The sequence below is a fragment of the Macaca fascicularis genome, chromosome 1, assembly GCF_037993035.2.
Source record: "Macaca fascicularis isolate 582-1 chromosome 1, T2T-MFA8v1.1".
Classification (NCBI taxonomy): Eukaryota; Metazoa; Chordata; class Mammalia; order Primates; family Cercopithecidae; genus Macaca; species Macaca fascicularis.
Genome location: NC_088375.1, coordinates 64019629 through 64040730, shown reverse-complemented (window position 1 = coordinate 64040730; position 21102 = coordinate 64019629). Strand labels below are relative to the sequence as shown.

The following is a 21102-nucleotide window of genomic DNA, read 5'->3' as shown; positions in this document are numbered from 1 at the left end:
CCGGCCGGGGCACCTCCCTGTACATCAAAGGGGATCAAAGCCGGGGAGGGACAAGCCACCCGGGCACAACTTTTCTTCTCCTCCCGCCCCTCCTCCCAGTTGTTTTGTTTTTGGTTACTAGCTTCTCTTGGCAGCAAAATGTTGGTGGCGGGGTGAGGGGGGGCAAATCTGCAGGAAAAAGCCTGCTCGGCACGGGACACATCCAGGAAAACAATGTGGTCAGCTGAAGCAGGAAACGGGTTAGAGGATAGGGTCGGAGCCGGGAAAACCGGGGGGCGGCGAGCGGAAGGCAGCCGTCGCCTCCCCCAAGCTAGGGACGATAGTGACTATAAATGCCACCTCCAAAATTTTTTTCCCACCCAAGCCCAGAGATCCCAGATATCGCACCCAATCCCAGGCTGGGGATGGGGGGAGGTCGGTGAGGTCGCAGTCCTGACTCCTCGCACCAGGCGGTGCCCGAGAAGATCCTGCCCCGGACCAGGCCCAGGAGGCGGGAGGGACGCAAGCGGGAGCGCGGAGCCCGGCGTCTAGCTCCCCCGCGTGCCGCAGCAGCGACCCTTCCTAGTTGGTCGTTCCTTTTCCTCCGAGCTCCGGGAGGAGGAAGCTCCCGCTAGCGTCTCCCACTTCCCACGGCTGGAGGAAGGGGCCACACTGAGGGAGCAAGACAGGGAGCAGAGGCGGCGGGCTTCAGGGGGGCGGGAAGCGGGAGGCGGGTGTGAGATGGGGTCCTGAGGCTGGAAGGGAGCCCGGGGACAAACGGAGTTGCACACGCTCGGAAGGCAGGAGGGGGCAAGGAGAAGGCTGCCTTAGAGGTGAGGTGAATTGGGGGACGATCTTGGGTCGCGATGTCGCGTGAAGCGCAAGGATGTCAGGAACTGTGGGGACCGAGATATGGTCTAGGAAAGGGAGTGGGCGAAGAGAAGTCCATCGGGGCGGGCCGGGGGGTGGGACTGGGGGAGAGCCCCGGAAGCTGAGCGAACACCCATCCTCCTAGGTCCTAGGCTGGGACCCGGGCTGTCCGCCAGGGCTGGGAGACAGTGGAGGAGGCCGGTCGATGGTTACGCGCGATGCCAACGACGACCGCCCCACGGCGGACCGCGGCTGCCCGTGTGCGGAGGAACGGGAGAGGCGGCTGGGTGCGGGCTAGGCTGCGGTCCGAGAGCCAGGACAGAGTCCCAGGCTGTACAGTGATGGGCGGAGAGACTCGCAGTCCTGAGAAGTATTATGGGCTGTACTGGGAGATTTGGAGAGGGTGGAGGGGGGGCGGTCTGAGGGATTCCGGGCGGCACCGCTAAGGCGATGCCGCGAGCAGCATCCGCGCCCTCTCCTTCCCGCCCCAGCCCGGGTTTGTTCAGTCAGGGCTCCAGCCCGGCGGCCGGGAGGAAGAAAAGGAAGAGGGAAGGAGCCTTTACCTGGCTCTGACGCGACGGGTCCCAGGCCCCCGGCTCCGCTTCCCACTCAGAGCTCTCCTCCCCTCTCTTCCCCGCCACCCGTTTCTACGCAGACCGCTGCCCCAGTCCCTTGAGGAGCCTCCGCCAACTCCGCAGGACCCCGCCGGGAAGCAGAGCCCACCCCTTTACCAATCACCGCCCGTTTTCTATCGACCGATGGGGCCCATAGCCAATAGGAAGAGCTGATCCCAAGAGGCCCGGAATGAGGGGGAGGAGCTGGCAAAACTTGGAGGTGTGACTAGCACTGCCGAGGCGTGGTCACAGATTAAGCTCCACCCGGGGCTGTCGAACCCCTGAGTAGAACTGATGGGCGGGATTAAGATGGAACCGACGACCAAACACAAACTCTTGAGCTAAGGCATGGCCAATTGGGCCGGGGTAGAGAGGAGGGGTGTTGCGGGTAATTTTAGCCAATAGAGAGTAGAGAGCGGTGGGGACTGTAGAACCTCTTCCAATAAGAAGCGGTAAGGGCGTGCCTCGCCACTTTCACTAGGGCAAAGGGAGGGTTTGCCGAAACCTCCCGAAACCGGCCAATGAGATCGGAGGCGGAGCCAAGTTCAGCCAACCAGAAAGCTGAACTGATCTCAGCACCGTTACTGGGCGGTGCCTACGGTCTTCGAGCCACTAAGCTCTCGTCAGGGGAGGCCCCGGAGCCTTCCAATGAGGGACTGGGGCGAACTCTAGTTCTTCCAATCGGTGCGCGGCGCTGGCAATTCAAACTGATACCGGGTTGGAGAGGCTGGAAAAGCGGAAGAGGGAGCGAAAACCAACGTGTTTGGTGACAGACCCCAGCGCCGACTGAGCCCCCAAAGCGACTTCAGCCTTGCCCCACCACCACCGCGCGCCCGGGAACAGCCGCTCCAGGAAGAGACCTGAGGGGACTGCGGGGGGCACGAGGGACAGCTGAGAGGAGGAAAGACGCGAGAGAAACAGCGCGAGCACGCTGAGGGCCGGGGGTTGCCAGGAAGGGGGCCCGCGGACCCGCAGAGCGGAGGAAAGTCCAGGAGAGAGGGGCGGGACGGAGGAGAACCCGGGATCGCCTGGCGGAAAAAGCGAAGGGAGTTTCTGAATCCTGGGAAGAGGAGAAGTGGGAAGGGACGCTTAGCCCGAGATCCGAGAGCAGGGAACGGGAGCGCTCCGCGGGAGGGGTTTAATGCTGGGAAAGGGGCCTCTTAAAAGAGGAGAAGCTTTAAATAAGACGATCGGAGAAGGCTGAGGGAATTGCTATGAAGGGGCAGGGGCTGAAGAGTAGAGGACTCCTTTAGACAGCAGAAAGGGAAAGCTGTTGAGAAGTTCCCTTCAAACCCCACCTGCCTCCTCTCCAATTCAAACTCCACTCCCTTCCCCAAAAGTTAAAAAGAAAAGCTAAGTTGCCGCGCTCCCCTGTTCCTACTCAATAAATACTTCTACTCCGCCACTGGGAAAACAGAAAAAAACTAATTTCCTTCCCAATATCAGAACTTAGAAAAGCTCGAGATCTCGCAACTTGAATTTTAGCCTAGGGGAATCAAAGTAGTAGGAGCACTGCTCTTGTTTCCTTTTTCAAAATCTCACACCTCATCCTTCCTGCGACACCATGTCTACCAACACTTGTAGTTTCAAGGACAGGTGCGTGTCCATCCTGTGTTGCAAATTCTGTAAACAAGTGCTCAGCTCTAGGGGAATGAAGGCTGTTTTGCTGGCTGATACTGAAATAGACCTTTTCTCTACAGACATCCCTCCTACCAAGTAAGTCATGCTAGTGGCGGGCAACGGTAGCTTTTAACTAAATGGGAACACTTATGGCTTGGATCTGTGGGAGTCAACAAAGAGGTTATCATTTCGGTGTTCCAGCCACTCCCACCAGTTTGATGATCCCCTTGGAATATATCTAAGTGGGCAGACTGTCTGGACAAAGTCTGTGGTTTAGCCAAGGTGGTCAGTCCTGATATAATGCTTCTAGTTCAATTATAGTCATATGACCACACATCTCTTAAGTTTGATTCCCCTTTCAGTGCCCTGCCCAACCATCCTATTTCGCTGAATCAAGTCCATGACGTAGACTCTAGGTAAATTCAGGCGAAATTTTCTGTACTGTTGGAGAGGAGAGGTCATTTAAGTTTTTCATTTCTATCCATGAAAGTTTGCACCAAAAAAAAAAAAAAAAAATCAGTTTTCTACCATTATTTGCAATTGGCATCCTAAATCAGATCCGTTGTTCATCAAATTCAGTTTTCTTTCCTCAAAACTCTCTCTCTCTGAAAGAGATGTAAATAGATTTTTATGGGATGAAAAATAGAGACTTAGCCTTAATCCTTATCTCCAATAAAGCCTATTTTGGACATTACACATTTGTTCCCATACTTGAACCCTTTTAAAATCTGTTTGTGGCCGGGTGCGGTGGCTAACGCCTGTAATCCCAACACTTTGGAAGGCGAAGACGGGCGGATCACCGGAGGTCAGGAGTTCAAGATCAGCCAGGCCAACATGGTGAAACCCCGTCTCTACTAAAAATATAAAAATTAGCTGGGTATGGTGGCAGGCGCCTGTAATCCCAGCTACTTGGGAGGCTGAGGCAGGAGAATCGCTTGAACCCTGGAGGTTGCAGTGAGCTGAGATCATGCCATCGCACTCCGGGGGGCAGGGTGGGGGGGACAAAAGCAAGGCTTTGTCTCACTAAATAAATAAATAAATAAAATCTGTTTGTTTTCAGCCACTAACTGCTTTCAGGTGTAGAGTCCTTAAGAATTTGCCTCCTATTTGGTAAAATAGCCATTTTATTTGACTCAAATAAACCTTTTTCTAGCTCTAAATAGTACTTTCCCTTTCCATAGTCACCATATATGTGCCCTACGTGAATCTTCAAGATTTAGTTCTTTATTGAAATTGTATTATTAAAAGGAAAGTAATTATCCAAAATATGAGTGGACAGTTATTCTCTAAGTCTTTGCATACAGATCCAGAGGAAGCAGGCTAATAACTACAATTCATTTTAAATTAATTTCATGATAATGATAGAAGCTTTACAAGTTTTTAAATTTACCCAGGTAAAGCTGTGTACTCTTCCTTTCTTGAAATATTTTCTGAATTGATCTAAGTGTAATCATGCCTAACAGCAAAGCCAAAGGCTCTCATCTATTGCAGAGATAAATGGGTTATTTTAAAATCTTATCAATTTTTTTAAATTCTAAGTTAATATTTGACATTTGTGTGTGTGTGCATCATATATGTATTTCAAAAAAGGAAAAACACTAGAAAATAAATAATAGAACCTACTGCTACGAAGTTCTGAGATTCATTGTCCACTGCTTTTTCTTTTTAGTAGCTCATACACAAATTTAAAATATTAACCCATTCATTGCAATAGCTATGGTAAGTAATAAGGCAGTCATAAGGAAGGCTAGGTGAATTGTTACAGGTTAGACCCAAGTCTAGAATAGAATCAGGTTTTTCCTATTTTCTGCTCTTCTTTGTAGGGGTTAAAATAGTAATGAATTAGCGTGCTAAGATGTGTGTGAATCAATGAACACATAAAAAATTTTTAAATGGAAAATTTGTCAGATGTTTATGGTGAGCTCACAAATCTGAACTGACTCTTTAAAAATATACTGTAGTTCTATGTTAGCTTTCAGCTCTTTGGATTGACAAAATTTGTGCTAAATCAAGCATAGAATTACTATCCGATTCAGCAGTTCTGGGTTCATATCCAAAAAATTCAAAGCTGGATCTTGGAAGAGAGATTTGCACACCCATGTTCATTAACAGCATTATTCACAATAACCAAGAGGTGGAAGCAATCCAAACGTCCATTGACTATACATATGAATGGATAAACAAAATGTGGTTTGGGTACCTATAGTTCCACCTACTTGGGAAACTCTGGTAGGAGGGTCACTTGAACCCAGGAGATTCATTACACAACAGTGTGATTATATTTAACACATCTGCTCTGCACACATAAAACTTGCTAAGTTGGTAAATTTTGTTAATTTTTTGCCACAATTAAATTTTTTGTAAAGTACATTTGACTGTCTTTTTATACCTTTCTCTCTCCAGCGCAGTGGACTTCACTGGAAGATGCTATTTCACCAAAATCTGCAAATGTAAACTGAAGGACATCGCATGTTTAAAATGGTAATTTGTGGCACTATTCTGGATAGCCCTGGGTTTGGAAGATGGATATTGACACCAAAGCATAGAGAAAGATTCAATGGGCTGCAACAAGCACTGGTATAAAGCATGCAATGAGCCATTGAAAAAGCATTTATTACTTAGAGCTATTTTTTAAAAGGGGTTTTGTGATGCTTCACATTAGTATATAATTTTACAATTTTCAAAGTGTATTCACAGTATCCGCTTCAATTTTCAGAACAAGGCAATGTAGGTTAGTGGGGGAAAACACTTGGATTTACAATAATAAAAATCATGTTTGAGGTCTGACCCTACCCTTACTCTCGATGTGATCTTGAATTAACTCCTTAAGCCTCTAAACTGCTGAACCTCTGTTTTCTTATTTAATTTCTAGGTTATTATTTTTTCTTTCTTTGTTTTTAGAGTGGTCTCATACTGTTGCTCAGGCTAGAGTGCAGTGGCATGATCATAGCTCACTGTAGCCTTGAACTCCTAGGCTCAAGTGATTCTCCTACCCCAGCCTCCTGAGTAGCTGGGACTACAGGCAGGCACCACCATGCCTGGCTGTTTTTTATTTTTTGTAGCAATAGGGTCTTGCTATGTTGCCCAGGCTGATATCAAACTCCTGGCCTCAAGTGATCCTCCCTCCTCAGCTTCCCAAAGGGCTGGGATTACAGGTGTGAGCCACCGCATCCTACCTTAATTTATTTATTTATTTATTTATTTATTTATTTATTTATTTATTTTTTAGAAGGAGTTTTTGCTCTTGTTGCCCAGGCTGGAGTGCAGTGGCACAGTCTCAGCTTACTGCAACCTCCACCTCCCAGGTTCAAGTGATTCTCCTGCCTCAGCCTCCCAAGTAGCTGGGATTACGGGCATGCACCACAATGCCCAGCTAATTTTTTTTTTTTTTTTTTTTTTTTTTTTTTGTATTTTTAGTAGAGACGGGATTTCTCCATGTTGGTCAGGCTGCTCTTGAACTCCCAACCTCAGGTGATCCGCCCACCTTGGCCTGCCAAAGTGCTGGGATTACAGGCATGAGCCACCACGCCTAGCCATTCTGTCTTATTAAGATAGAAATTTAATAATCTTCTGTGTTTACCTTATCAAGTTATTGTAAAGATCAAATATGAATGTTAAAAGGCTCAATAAACTATAAATTACAACACAGCTGAGAGCTATTACTATAATCTTTTGAGAAGTAGACAGACATGTTGTTATTTTCACTTTAGGAGGAAAAAAGTTGAAATTTTCTCATTTAGATGGGGTTTCTATTATAAATGACAATCCTAATAATTTAAATTGGCAAACTCTTCTTATGTACTATTTTATTTCATTCCTTTATTTAAGCTATACTTATATTGAGGAGCCAGTATGTGGTAGTTGTTGTTACAAGGACTGGAAATACAACAGAATCTAGATGAAGTCACTGGCCTTTTTTTTGAGACGGAGTCTTGTTATGTCGCTCAGGCTAGAGTGCAGTGGCGCGATCTCTGCTCACTGCAACCTCCGCCTCCCAGGTTTAAGTGATTCTCCTGCCTCAGCCTCCTGAGTAGCTGAGACTACAAGCACGCACTGCCATGCCCAGCTAATTTTTTGTATTTTAGTAGAGACAGGGTTTCACCGTGTTGCCCAGGCTGGTCTCAAACTCCCGAGCTCTGGCAATCTGCCCGCCTTGGCCTCCCTAAGTGCTAGGATTACAGGTGTGAGCCACTGCACCCAGCCCACCTGGCTAATTTAGTATTTTTAGTAGAGATGGGATTTCACCATGTTAGCCAGGCTGTTCTCAAACTCCTGATCCACCTGCCTCAGCCTCCCGAAGTGCGGGATTACAGGTGTGAGCCACCACGCTTGGGCAACAACATTTTTTTTTTCTTGAGATGGAGTCTTGCTCTGTTGCCCAGGCTGGAGTGCAATGACATGATCTCAGCTCACTGCAACCTCCATCTCCCATGTTCAAGTGATTCTCTCACCTCTGCGTCCCAAGTAGCTGGGACTACAGGCACACACCACCATGCCCAGCTAATTTTCGTATTTTTAGTAGAGACAGGGTTTTGTCATGTTGGCCAGGCTGGTCTCGAACTCTTGACTTCAAGTGATCTGCCTGCCTTAGCCTCCCAAAGTGCTGGGATTACAGACGTGAGCCACCATTCCCAAGCAACATTTTCAAAAGAAAACCAAAACAGGAAATTTTAATCATATATTTTGTCTAACCCAATGTATCCAAAATATTATTTCAATGTGTAACCAACATAAACTACTAATGTAATGTTTTATATTCCATTTTTTGTTCTTACTCTTTGAAATCTGGTGTACATTTTACACTTAACAGCACATCTCAATTCAGGCCAGCCCCATTTCAAGTGTACGACAGTCACATGTAGCTAGTCGCTATTATTCTTGACAGCATAGACCCGGACCTTGGTATGGAGGGGTTTTATTTTTGTTTTTGGCTGTTGAAGGGGTTTTAACCAGGCAACAGAATGATCTGATGTAGCCACTAGAATGTTAGCTCCATGAGAACAAGGGCTTTGTTTTGTTTACCACTGTATTCCTAGCACCTAGAGCAGTGCCTGACAGATAGTAGATACTCAATAAATGTTAGTTAAGTGATGAATCAATGGATGAATGAATGAATACAAGTGGTAATTAAAGCCATGGAATTTATTCTTGCAATACATTGCACATATAGGACATGACATGACAAATATCTTGCAATATATTGCATATATAGGACATGACAAATAACTGTCAGTCCTAGTCCAAAAACAACTTTTGTTTTCATTTGTTTGCCTTTCAAGCAAGTTATAATTAGAAGACATATTTTAGGTGGGATGGTACCTTTTATAGTAATCTTTATTGGGTCTCATAAAAATGACTGACTCACAAATCTCACAGAGTAAGATTTAGCTTCAATAAGAATTTTTACAACTCAAGGTATAAACAGTTTATGTTGCTGTTTTTTTTAAGTACTAGCTAAAACATTTCCTGTAGGTTCACTCTATTTAATATGTGACTAGCTAGTTTAAAAAAAAAAAAAATTGTGAAAGAGTGAGGTACTTATAATCAGCTAGATAATTCTGAAAACTGTAAAAACTTTTGCAACTTTCTCTAGAGGCTGTAGATTGCTTTATTTCTGAATTCCTTCAAAAACATTGAGACTAAAATTAGAGCAGCCAGATTGTATTTGGTTTACAGGGACTCATGCTGTCTTCCTACCTCTCCATCTGTTGAAACAGTTTTTAGGTGCTGGCATGAAACTAGAACATGTAAGAACCCAACTTGCCATAGTCCTGGGATAGCAAAAACCTTTACACACAGAACTGAGTTTATTTATTTTGTCTGTACAGCACATCAGTTTGGGTGGTTTATAGAACAAATCGCAACATTATGGCATCTAGAAGCTAACTTCTGAAGGGAGAATGCATAAAATAATACTAGCAGGACAAGTGTGGTGGCTCACGCCTGTAATCCCAGCACTTTGGGAGGCCAAGGCAGGTGGATCACCTGAGGTCAGGAGTTCGAGACCAGCCTGGCCAACATGGTAAAACCCCATCTCTACTAATAATACAAAAATTATCTGGGCATGGTGGCATATGCCTATAATCCCAGCTATTCTGGAGGCTGAGGCAGGAGAATCACTTGAACCTGGGAGGCGGATGTTGCAGTGAGCTGAGATGGCACCACTGCACTCCAGCCTGAGCGACAAGAGGAAAACTCTGTCTCAATAACAACAACAACAATAATAATAGCAAAGAAATGTGAGAATATGTTACTGTTATTCACTTGAAGACTGCTTTCCCACTTGATGGTAGAACTGCACCCCCATCCCATCCCAAAGATCCCAGCAATGAAAGTTGTTAGGAGGAAATGAGATCTAAATTATATGGTCTATTTATATAAGCATATGAAAAGACTTATCTGGCCAGTTATTACATGGTATCTAGTAACATTTACTTTCTTTTCTAGTGGGAATATTGTAGGTTATCACGTGATTGTTCCATGTAGTTCCTGTCTTCTTTCCTGCAACAACGGACACTTCTGGATGTTTCACAGCCAGGCAGTTTATGATATTAACAGACTAGACTCCACAGGTAAGAAACAATTGACTTGCACATTCCTGTAACATTTCTCTGTCAATACCTGAGTAAAATTCCCAATAGATCATTTCGGGATTCCCTTTAGATCTTCTTAACCGGATCAGCTAGAGTGAAACTTCAATTCTTTTTTCCCAGACATTCACTTATGAAAACTATTAGGCAAAATTCATTGTCATTTCTATGTTCATCCTTGTACTTAAGGCCTCAAACTTGGCTGAATTTCTTGGTCTTTTAATATGAATATTATAATTGCTCTTAACTGCTGCCTTAATACATATTCTGACTCCAGAGAATTTTTGAAGATTTTAGATTTGCCAGTCAAATGTGTGTGTGTGTGTGTGTGTCTGTGTGTATGTGTGTCTGTGTCTGTGTCTGTGTGTGTATCTGCGTGTGTGTAAGAAAGGGAGAGGCCAGGCTAGGGCAATGGGAGTTGAGACGAGGAGGACTAAGTAACCTCTGTATCTGGTGATGCTTCAGAATAAAAACAGACCTGACATCTATGTTAATACGTTATGACAGAATTTTAGTCAAGGGAAATATTTAACACCAAAGTATAAAGTATGTTGTACAGGTGCAGTTGGAGATATTGTGGGTTCAATTCCAGACTACCATAATCATAAAGCAAGCAAATATCACAATTAAAGCAAGTCACACAATTTTTTGGTTTTCCAGTGTATATAAAAGTTATGTTTACAATATATTGTAGTCTATTAAGTGTGCAATAGCAGGACCTTTAAAAAGCAATATGCATACCTTAATCAAAAAACACTTATTCAACCGAGAGCAATGGCTAATGCCTGTTATCAGCACTTTGGCAGTCCAAGGTGGGAGGATCACTTGAGCCCAGGAATTTGAGACCAGCCTGGGCAACATGCTGAGACCTCATCTCTACAAAAAAATACAAAAATTATCCAGGCATGGTGGTGCATACTGTCATCCCAGCTACCCAGGAGGCTGAGGTGGGAGGATCACTTGAATTTGGGAGGTAGAGGCTGCAGTGAGCTGTGATCATGCCACTGCATTTCAGCCTGGGAACAATATGAGACCATGTCTCAAAAAAGAAAAAAAAATGCTTTATTGCTAAAAACTGCTAATGATCATCTGAACCTTCAGCAAGTCATAATCTTTTTGCTGGTGGAGGGTCTTGCCTTGATGTTGATGACTGCAAACCGATCAGGGTGGTGGTTGCTGGAGGTTAGGATGGCTGTGGCAATTTCTTAAAATAAGACAACGATGAGGTTTGCCACATGGATCGACTCTTCCTTTCACAAAAGATTTCTCTGTGGCATGTGATGCCGTTTGATAGAATTTTACACATAGTAGAAATTCTTTCAAAATTGGAGTCAATCCTCTCAAATTCTACTACTACTTTACCAACTATGTTTATGTAATATTCTAAATCCTTTGTTTTCATTTCAACAATATTTATAGCATCTTCATCAGAGTAGATTTCACCTCAAGAAACCATTTTCTTTGCTCATCCATAAGAAGCAACTCCTCATTCATTAAAGTTTCATCATGAGATTGCAGCAATGCAGTCACGTCTTCAGGCTCCATTTCTAAGTGTAGTTTTCTTACTATTTCTACCACATCTGCAGTTACTTCCTCCAATGAAGTCTAAAACCTCTCAAAGTTACCCCTGAGGGTTGGAATCAACTTCTTTCAAACTCCTGTTACGGTTGATATTTTGCCCTCCTCCCATGAATCAGGAATGTGCTTTTCCAGAAGGTTTTTCAATGTACTTTGCCCAGATCCATCAGAAGAATTACTATCTATGGCAGCTATAGCCTTATGAAATGTATCTCTCAAGTAATAAGACTCGAAAGATTAAATTACTTCTTGATCCACAGGCTGCCAAATAGATGTTATTTTAAGGCATTAGAGCAACATTTATCTCCTCAAACAATGCCATCAGAGCTCTTGGGTGACTAGGTGCATTGTTAATGAACAGTAATATTTTCAAAGGGATTTTTCTGAGCAGTAGGTCTTAACAATGGGCTTAAAATATTTAGTAAAACATGTTGTCAACAGATTTGCTGTCATCCAGGCTTTGCTGTTTCATTGATAGCACACAGGCAAAGTATATTTAGCATAATTCCTAAGAACCATAGAAATTTCAGAATGGTAAATGAGCATTGGATTCAACTTGAAGTCACCAACTGTATTATCTTCTAACAAGAGATTCAGCCTGTCCTTTGAAGCTTTGAAGCCAAGTATTACTTCTCCTCTCTAGCTATGAAAGTCCTAGATGGCGTCTACTTCCAATAGAAGGCTGTTTTGTGTATATTAAAAATCTCTGCTGGATGCAGTGGTTCATGCCTATAATCCCAGGACTTTGGGAGGCCGAGGTGGATGGATCACCTGAGGTCAGCAGTTTAAGACCAGCCTGACCAATATAGTAGAACTCTGTCTCTACTAAAAATGCAAAACTAGCCGGGCATGGTGACACATGCCTGTAATCCCAACTACTTGCTACTTGGGAGGCTGAGGCAGGAGAATGGCTTGAACCCAGGAGGCAGAGGCTGTGGTGAGCCAAGATCACGCCATTGCACTCCAGCCTGGGCAACAAAAGTGAAACTCCGTCTCAAAAAAAAAAAAAAAAAGAAAAGAAAAGAAAAATCTGTTGTTTAGTGTAGCCACCTTCATCAATGATCTTAGCTAGATCTTCTAGATAACTTGCTGCAGCTTCTACATCAGCACTTTTTGCTTTACCTGCACTTGCATGTTGTAGAAATGGCTTCTTTCCTTAAACTTTATAAACCAACCTCTGTTAGCTTCAAACGTTCTTCTACAGTTTCCTTGACTCTCTTGCCCTTCATAGAATTGCAGAGAGTTAAGACCTAGCTCTGGATTAGGTTTTCGCTTAAGAGAATGTCATGACTGGTTTAATCTTCTATCTAGGTCACTAAAACTTTCTCCATATCAGCAATAAGACTGTTTCACTTTCTTATTCATGTTTTCACTGGAGTAGCATTTCTTATGTCCTTTAAGAACTTTTCTTTGCAGTGACAAGTTGGCTAACAATTGGGCATAAAAGGCCCAGCTTTCAGCCTGTCTCAGCTTTCAATATGTCTTCCTCACTACGCTTAATCATTTCTAGCTTTTGATTTAAAGTGAGAGGCATGCGACTCTCTTTCACTTGAACACTTAGAGATCATTGTAGGGATATTAACTGGCCCAATTTCAATATCGTTGTATCTTAGGAAATAGGGAGGCCCCAGGAAAGAGAGAGAGAACAGCTGGTCAGTGGAGCAGTCAGAACACAGGAAATATTTATCGATTAAGTTTGCAGTCTTAAGTGGGTGTGGTCTTAAGTGAGTGTGGTTCATGGCACCCTGAAACAATTATAACAGTAACATCAAAAATCACAGATCACCATAATATATATAATAATAATGAAAAACGTTGAAATATTGAGAGAACTATCAAAATGTAACAGACACAAGGTAAGCATTTGCTGTTAGACGTAATGCAGAATTGCCAAAACCTTCCATTTATATAAAGCCCAATATCTATGGTGTGCAATAAACTAAAGCACAATTAATTGAGGTATGCCTATGCTAATTATTTTAGCAAGGCCAGGCATGGTGGCTCATACCTGTAATCCTACACTTTGGGAGGCCAAAATAGATGATCACTTGAGGTCAGGGGTTTGAGACCAGCCTGGCCAACATGATGAAACCCCCCTTGAACCTGGGAGGTGGAGGTTGCAGTAATCCGAGATTGCACCACTGCACTCCAGCCTGGGCAACAGAGTGAGACCCTGTCTCCAAAAAAAAAAAAATTATTTTAGTAAGAAAGTATACTACCAATTCTTTTTTTTTCTTTAGATTTTATTTTTAGCATAATTTTATTAATATGCACTTCAAATATACATTGAAAAGACATATAACAGATACGCAAAATCTAGGGTTAACGACATGGTGATATTTTACTAGATTTGCTTCAGGTCTTTTTTATTCTTTTAAGATATCAAATTACCTACTAACTCTCATCATTTTATCCCTGGAACTTACTATTACCTTGAAGTCAGTACATAACATTCTATACATGTTTTTATGCTATTGTCACATACATATACTCATGAGCAATGAAAAATATTGTTCTGTAAAATTTAAAATACTACATGCATGGTTTTGTACTTTATGTATCATTTAATATCTTATATTAACTTAATTTACATTTTCAAATGTACTTACACTGATATATTTAATTTTTAAAATTTCTTCTAAGTATACTTTACTAAAAATTGCCCTCCAAAATGGCTGTACTAATGTAGTCTCACCAGTAATGTACAAGTGTCTTATTGTATGGCAAGAGATTATGATATATTATACTAAGTCCTATTTTTTTTTCTTCTGATGATAAAGCTGGACTCAGTTTCCTAGTCTTCCTTGCAGCTAAGTGTTACCAAAAGACGATATTGGTGACATGCAAGTAGAAGAGATGTGTGGTCCTTAAGTTACAGTGACCAATAAGTGAATCTTCCCCATGTTTTATTTACCCATCTATCAACTGAATGGAGAGTTCTCTGAGGGCCATAAAGAAAGCTGAGCTTCAAGATGAGAGAAACAGGGTTTCCTGAATAACCTCATCATTTAAAAAAAAAAAAAAAAAAAGACCTCGTCATTTAAAAAAAAAAAAAATTATTTTTCCTTGTGTTAAGGCGCTAAGGCACTGAAATACTAACTCTTTTTTTTTTTTTTTTTTGAGACAGAGTTTCACTCTTGTTTCCCAGGCTGATGTGCAATGGTATTGCACATCTTGGCTCACTGCAGCCTCCACCTCCTGGGTTCAAGCAATTCTCGTGCCTCAGCCTCCCAAGTAGCTGGGATTACAAGCATACGCCCAGCTAATTTTTTTGTATTTTTAGTAGAGACGGGGTTTCACCATGTTGGTCAGGCTGGTCTTGAACACCTGACCTTAGGGGATCCACCCGCCTCAGCCTCCCAAAGTGCTGGGATTATAGGCGTGAGTCACCATGCCTGGCCTGAAGTACCAATTCTTTTTTTTTTTTTTTTTTGAGATGAAGTCACTTTGTCACCCAGGCTGGAGTGCAGTGGCACGATCTCAGCTCACCGCAACCTCTACCTCCCAGGTTCAAGTGATTCTCCTGCCTCAGCCTTCTGAGTGGGTGGGATTACAGGCGTGCGCCACCACACCTGGCTAATTTTTGTATTTTTAGTAGGGATGGGGTTTCACCATGTTGGCCAGGCTGGTCTCGAACTCCTGACCTCAGGTGATCCGCCCACCTTGGCCTCCCAAAATACAGGTGTGAGCCACTGCACCAGCCAAAGTACCAATTTTTAAAGGGGATTTACATAATACTTTTTATATTGCCTCGAGCCATTGAGTTTTGTTGTAAGACGTATGTTCTCAACATCTAACATCTATTTACACAACAGACCAAGCTGATTTTAAGGAACTTTTCCTTTTTTTTTTTTTTTTTTTTTTTTTGGAGACAGGGTCTTGCTCTGTCACCCAGGCTGGAGTGCAGTGGCACAATCCCGTCTCACTGCAGCCTCGACCTCCCAGGCTCAAGCAATTCTCCCACCTCAGCCTTCTCAATAGGTGGGACCACAGGTGTGTGCCACCATCCCTGGCTAATTTTTTGTATTTTTCATAGAGACTGGTTTTTGCCATTTTGCCCAGGCTGGTCTCAACCTCCTGTCCTCAAGTGATCTGCCCACCTCAGCCTCCAAAGTGCTGGGATTACAGGCCTGAGACACCTCGCCAGCCGACTTTAAGGAACTTGACAATCTAAGTCGACACTAGCATTCTTAGGTTCCTAAATGCATGTTTTAGTCTCCTTTAGAACTTAAATGTATTTTTAAATACATGATTTGCCTTCACAGACCAAAAGATCATGAATAGCAAGCTAGGTTTTCAAGGGTCTTTAAATCCTCCAATTATGCTTAGATTTTTATAGATTTGATTTTTTTTAATCATCTGAGATTCAACTGTGGCTCTCAATCTATCATTTATGGGGTCTTAATTTAAAACTTTGGTGTGTTAAGAAGGCCGTTTTCATGTAAGGACTTATCTGAACTCCCCTAAATGGAATACAGTCTCCTAAGTTAAGCCTCCAGTTTTATATTTGTATTGCCCATGGGACACATTAAAGGAAGTTTCTGCTTTGATAGTATTTTTCCTGCTTTACAGGATTCAAAACACAGGGTGGAGATTTTTCAAGTTTGATTTACTTTTTAATATTGGTCAATTTTTCAAAGATAAAAGCTCCGCGTTCCTCCATTTGCACTGAATCTAATCCATAAGAAACAGATGTATCACAGGATTTCCTTCCTCCCTTCTTAACAGAGAAAGGAAGGTGCTGCTTCTGTCAGATCCAATCTCTTAGTTTATTTTTCCTCCTTTGAACCAATTGTGCTGAGCAGCTTCATGTCTCTGAGTACTGACTCCAAGAATATCAAGCTTCTGCTTTGTAACCCTAATATTGTGATTTTAAGCAAGATTTTCTAGATGCTTGGTATCAAAGCAAGTTTTTAATGGCATCACAACTGTCCTTGAATCACCTGAGCCAGCAGTGTCAAAGGAATGCATAGACAAGCTTTATAAATTCTAGAATGTTTAAACTGAAAAGGACTCCCGGAGGTCTGTTTTCTAGGCTAGTCTTCATATGGAGACCTGATTTCCCAGGACTTTCTGGAGGAGCCTTGGGAAACCTCAGCTCAAATTTCCTGAAATTGGCAAATGCCCTCAAAGGCAAAATGGCTTCAGCCCTACGTTTACGTTTATGGGTTCTAATTTTCTCTTTGATTTTTGCCTCGCAATTCCTTACAGCTCTTCCTGTCAGCTCTTCCATGACATTTACCAGGAGCAGAACACCATTCATTCTTGGGGTGGGGGTGGGGTAGCGTTTTTCATTATAAGCAATTCAAACACAAAAAGATTATAGAAAATAGTAAGATACACATCTGTATCCCTGTCAGCATCAAATACATGCTAACTTCTTGCCAGATTAGATTACAGTATCTCCCTCAGTCAAGGTAAACAGTTGATTATTTCTACTGTTTCAACAGTGTCACATTACACATCCCTGTGCATATCTCCATGAACCACCTATGCCAGATGGGCAACTGAGGAAGGGATGAGCAATGGGCTCCATTTGCAACATTTTTTAAAATTCATAAAATGGAATAATCTCCAGAAGTAAAAATAAATGAGCGAAATCTAAACAAGTCAACATAGATTAACCTCAAAAACATAATGAGTGAAAAAGCAAATTATAAAACAATATATAGTGTAATAACATTCTATACAAAATTTAAATCCACAAAACAATAATATATATTGTCTATGTTACATGCATTTGTAGTAAAACCATGCATGGTATACTAGCAGTGGTGAACACTGGATTCAAACCAAATCTCCAAATGCTGGCTCATTCTATTCTACCACATGGCTGCTATCTCAGTGTGTATGGAGTGGGTATCCTGAATTGCTGAGTCCTCTTTGTGTCCACACTAATAACTGGACAGCTTAAGATTTTTCTGGCCAGGCATGGTGGCTCACATCTGTAATCCCAGCACTTTGGGAGGCCGAGGCAGGGGGATCACCTGAGGTCAGGAGTTCAAGACCACCCTGATCAACATGGTGAAACCCCATCTCTACTAAAAATACAAAAATTACCTGGGCATGGTGGCACTCGCCTGTAGTCCCAGCTACTCGGGAGGCTGAGGCATGAGAATCACTTGAACCTGGGAAGCAGAGGTTGCAGTGAGCCAAGATTACTCCACTCGACTCCAGCCTGGGCAACAGAGTAAGACTCCGACTCAAAAAAAAAAAAAGATTTTCTTTCCTTGTGAAGTTAATTGGCTATCCTAGAGGTCAGTTATTTTCCATTTAGTGCTTTGAACTTATAATTTACATATGCCCAGAGTAATAAACTTGTCATTATCCTCTACTGTATGTTTAGTCATTTACTGTATACCCGTGCTGTATTCTTCAGTATGAAATCTGACTATTCTTTCTCAGTGAAGTTTTTGATTATTCTTTTGTTTATTATAGTGACTGCTGCAACCTGGCCCTAAAGTTTAGGTTACACCTCTGCCTGTGGACTGAAACCCACTGATATCAAGGATTGCAGTTCATATTATAACTGGCTCTGAACCCTTGCGTTTTTTCTGAATCAGAAAAATGGCACCAGCTACTTCTCTGCTTATTGAAGGGATGAGGAGACTTATTCAGGGCTTTTCCCTGAACCCTCCAAAGAGGCACTTAATCTAAAAGGATCTTGTGTGATCTCCACTCTTAAACATCATTAAAATAGATCAGAAAATTATCAGTGTATAGTGATTATGGTATAATGCAGCTGGAGGCAGGGTTTGAGTAAATGGACTCCTGAGAGCCTTTTGAGCTGTAAAATTCTAGATTTCAAGCCCTTGCTTAAAAGGATTTAAAGAATGTTTATGTCCTACCCCTTAAAAAAAAGTGTTTGCCAGGCATGGCGGCTCATGCCTGTAATCCCCAACAGTTTGGGAGGTCAACGAGAGACGATCGCTTGAGCCCAGGAGTTTGAGACTAGCCTGGGCAACATAATGGGAACCTGTATCTACAAAATAAAATTAGCCATGTGTGGTAGTACATGCCTGTAGTCCCAGCTACTTGGGAGGCTGAGGTAGGAGGATCACTGGAGCCCTGGAGGTTCAGGCTGCAGTGAGCTGTGATTGTGAACTGTGATCCTGCCAGGCACTCCAGCCTGGGCAACAGAGAGAGAACTTGTCTCAAAATAAATAAATAAAGTTTATGTCCTAAATGGATAATATTAGATAATTTTATTTGCAGTACATTCTTTAATAGCTACTCTTTTTACTGCTAACATTATGGTTTATATAAGAATATTAACATGTAAAGTTTCATAATTTGTGTTCTGAGTTATAACAGTAGTGAACATTAAAGAATTTTATGACTTTTTATTTTCAGGTGTAAACGTCCTACTCTGGGGCAACTTGCCAGAGATAGAAGAGAGTACAGATGAAGATGTGTTAAATATCTCAGCAGAGGAGTGTATTAGATGAATGAAATTATGATATATATGATATACAGATTTTTTTCTATTTAAAAAATATATTAATGGGTCAACTTTAAAATTGTTAGTTTGCCAGTGATCTTTTTTGGAAAACAAAAATAGGACGTTTGTTGATTTATTTATTTTCTGTCTCTAATTAATTACCTCAGTTTGATTGAAGCCAGTGGAGTTGTGCTTTTCCTCTACTTCTAAACTTCCTCTCCCCCACCTTCTTCTGCCCAGTGTAGGTGTATTCTTAAATTCAGACAGGAGAAGATTCTTTCACATATCACTCAGTTACCTCCCAATCTGGGGGAGTTTTTCTTACAACTTGATACCAGATACCATTAATTTTACATTCCCGAATAAAGGCCTAGTGCCCACGCATATTTCAACCATGCATATATCAAGCTCAACCGAGTTTAAATAGGGGATGTAAAAAACAAGCTGTTAAGTTTCCATGGGCACTGGTTCTCATAGGTTCTATTGGTGATAACTGCTTTAATATGGAGCAAGAGTTTGTGAATCAAGAAATAGAATAAATTAAAATTTAAAATATATGGAGGAATCCTCTCGACTGCTCAGCATGATGTTAGATAAATGAATTTGTCAGAAAATATCAGTGTACACTGTTTACCAATGTTATTTATTTACATTCTTCTAAAGCCATTATGGATACCGTATGATGAGAGCTAAACCTAAATAAGTTATCCTGTTCCCTAGGACTTTCTCTGTAAATAGCGAATTTTAGATGAGTAGTCTGTCCTAAATCTTAAATCGAAAAAAAACTAAAGAAGCGATTTGCTTAAGCCATTGTACATTATAAAGAGCTGTTTCCCTTTGCTTTGCTTTGCTTTGTTTTGTTTTGTTTTTTTAAAGCTGTGCTCAGAGCCACAAAGGAATAGGAAAGTAGGGTAGTGTTGGATTCTGGTTTTATGTAAAGCTAAAATAAATGTATCTCTTTAATATCTCAGTTGTAGGGATTTTGTCAATACCAAAGCAGACTGAGTTGTGGTTTTGCAAATAAAGTTTTTTCTAAAAATGACCATTCTTCCTTTAATTTTTTATTATACCCACTTATCATATGTAACAGTATAAAGAAATAGTACTTAAAGTATAGAATATAAGGCTAATGTTTCTTGAATACTTACCATATGCCAGATGCTGTTCTAAGTGCTTTAGACATTTAACTCCACACAACAAACCTATGAGGTAGGTACCATTATTAATCCTTTTTTTTTTTTTTTTAACTGGTAAATCAGGTGAGACAGAGAGAAGTTAAGTAACTTGGTTAAGGTAGCATAACCCGTCAGAGTGCTCAGACAGAAGACTGACTCCAAAAGCTCCTGCTCATGTGAATTATTTATGGTCTTACATAGCCAGGATACCTGCTGGGTAACTAACTACATTGTTATGTGCCCTAGATGAGGGCAGAAGTGACTGATTTGAAGGTTGAATAAACTCATGCAGGGTCTTAGGGTATAAGTGACCTGAGGGCATTGAAAGAATCATTTGCCACAAACCAAGATAAAAGGTGCTTCAGGAAATGCTATTACTCCCACCTGGAAAACTTTTCCAAAAGTCTTTCACACCAACCATTAACACTGATAGAAGGCCATCAAAAGAACCAATGAAATGAGTATGGAATAATTTGGCGATTTGGTTTTTTTTTGGGGGGGGGGTGTTTTAACCTCAAGTTCTTAGGTGGGCATAATCTATAAGATAGAAATATATATATACTTCTTTGGTTAACTTGTTCAACTAGAGAAGAAAAGTTTAATACTAGAATAGGAAATGTGGCAAGTTTAAAATTCAATAGAGTTCATCTGGTTTCCGTTCAGCTCATGCCTTCAAAGGCTATGGTTGACCGAGGGTCTCTCTGAAGAGCAAAAGCAAGACAGAGGTGCACTGATTGAAGCAAGCCCCAAATGTGATTCTACTCCAGCTGGGGAATATTTCAAATTACTCAACTACCTTTGGCTAACTGGATTATGGGAAAGCCAATTCTAAACAGAAAACTGATTAATAAAGTTTTATCTAAAGAAATATATTCATGACACTAGAGTGGTTTGAGGGTTTTTGTTGTTATTGTTGTTGTTGTTGTTTTCGTTAGAGACAGGGTCTTGCTTTGTTGCCCAGGCTGGAGTGCAGTGGTGTGATTATGGCTCACTATAGCCTCGAAGTCCTGGGCTCAAGCGATCCTCCTGCCTCTGCCTCCCCTGTAGCTAGGACCACAGGCATGCACCACACCTGGCGAAATGACACTGGTTTGTGGGATTTTTTGTTTTTGTTTTTTGGTTTTGGTTTTGATTTTGTTTTTGAGAGAGGGTCTCACTCTGTTACTCAGGCTGGAGTGCAGTGATGTGATCTCAGCTCACTGCAACTTCCGCCTCCAGGGTTCAAGCAATTCTCA

General features: G+C 41.9%; 2 protein-coding genes across 18 annotated transcripts in view; one reads left to right on the top strand and one right to left on the bottom strand.

The window, feature by feature from the left end:
• The window catches only part of SRGAP2 (SLIT-ROBO Rho GTPase activating protein 2), a 249014-nt gene extending 247491 nt beyond the window's left edge, over window positions 1-1523 (bottom strand). For all 14 annotated transcript variants that reach the window (XR_012432328.1, XR_012432330.1, XR_012432329.1 and 11 more), the window contains exon 1: window positions 1413-1523. The gene's annotated coding sequence lies outside the window, so the exon portion shown is untranslated. The remainder of the gene's footprint in view (window positions 1-1412) is intronic.
• Window positions 572-19734, top strand: FAM72A (family with sequence similarity 72 member A). 4 transcript variants are annotated; one of them, XM_015449113.3, is made up of 5 exons: window positions 572-812; window positions 1505-3179; window positions 5487-5564; window positions 9531-9655; window positions 18605-19734. In XM_015449113.3, exons 2-5 carry the CDS (start codon window positions 3028-3030, stop codon window positions 18697-18699), a joined length of 450 nt encoding a protein of 149 aa, XP_015304599.1. In that variant the 5' UTR covers window positions 572-812; window positions 1505-3027; the 3' UTR covers window positions 18700-19734. The 4 variants fall into 4 exon arrangements, with proteins under 4 accessions (XP_015304599.1, XP_065396972.1, XP_005540690.1 ...); XM_065540900.1 differs by lacking the exons at window positions 572-812; window positions 1505-3179 and adding an exon at window positions 1021-1219; XM_005540633.4 differs by lacking the exon at window positions 572-812 and having other exon boundaries at window positions 2193-3059.
• The last annotated feature ends 1368 nt before the right edge of the window (window positions 19735-21102 follow it).

Coding starts and splice junctions, on each gene's coding strand:
- FAM72A (XM_015449113.3), top strand. CDS start 3,028: ATGTCTACCAACACTTGTAGTTTCAAGGACAGGTGCGTGTCCATCCTG. Junction 3,180..5,486: donor ACAGACATCCCTCCTACCAA/GTAAGTCATGCT, acceptor TTCTCTCTCCAG/CGCAGTGGACTTCACTGGAA. Junction 5,565..9,530: donor GACATCGCATGTTTAAAATG/GTAATTTGTGGC, acceptor TTTCTTTTCTAG/TGGGAATATTGTAGGTTATC.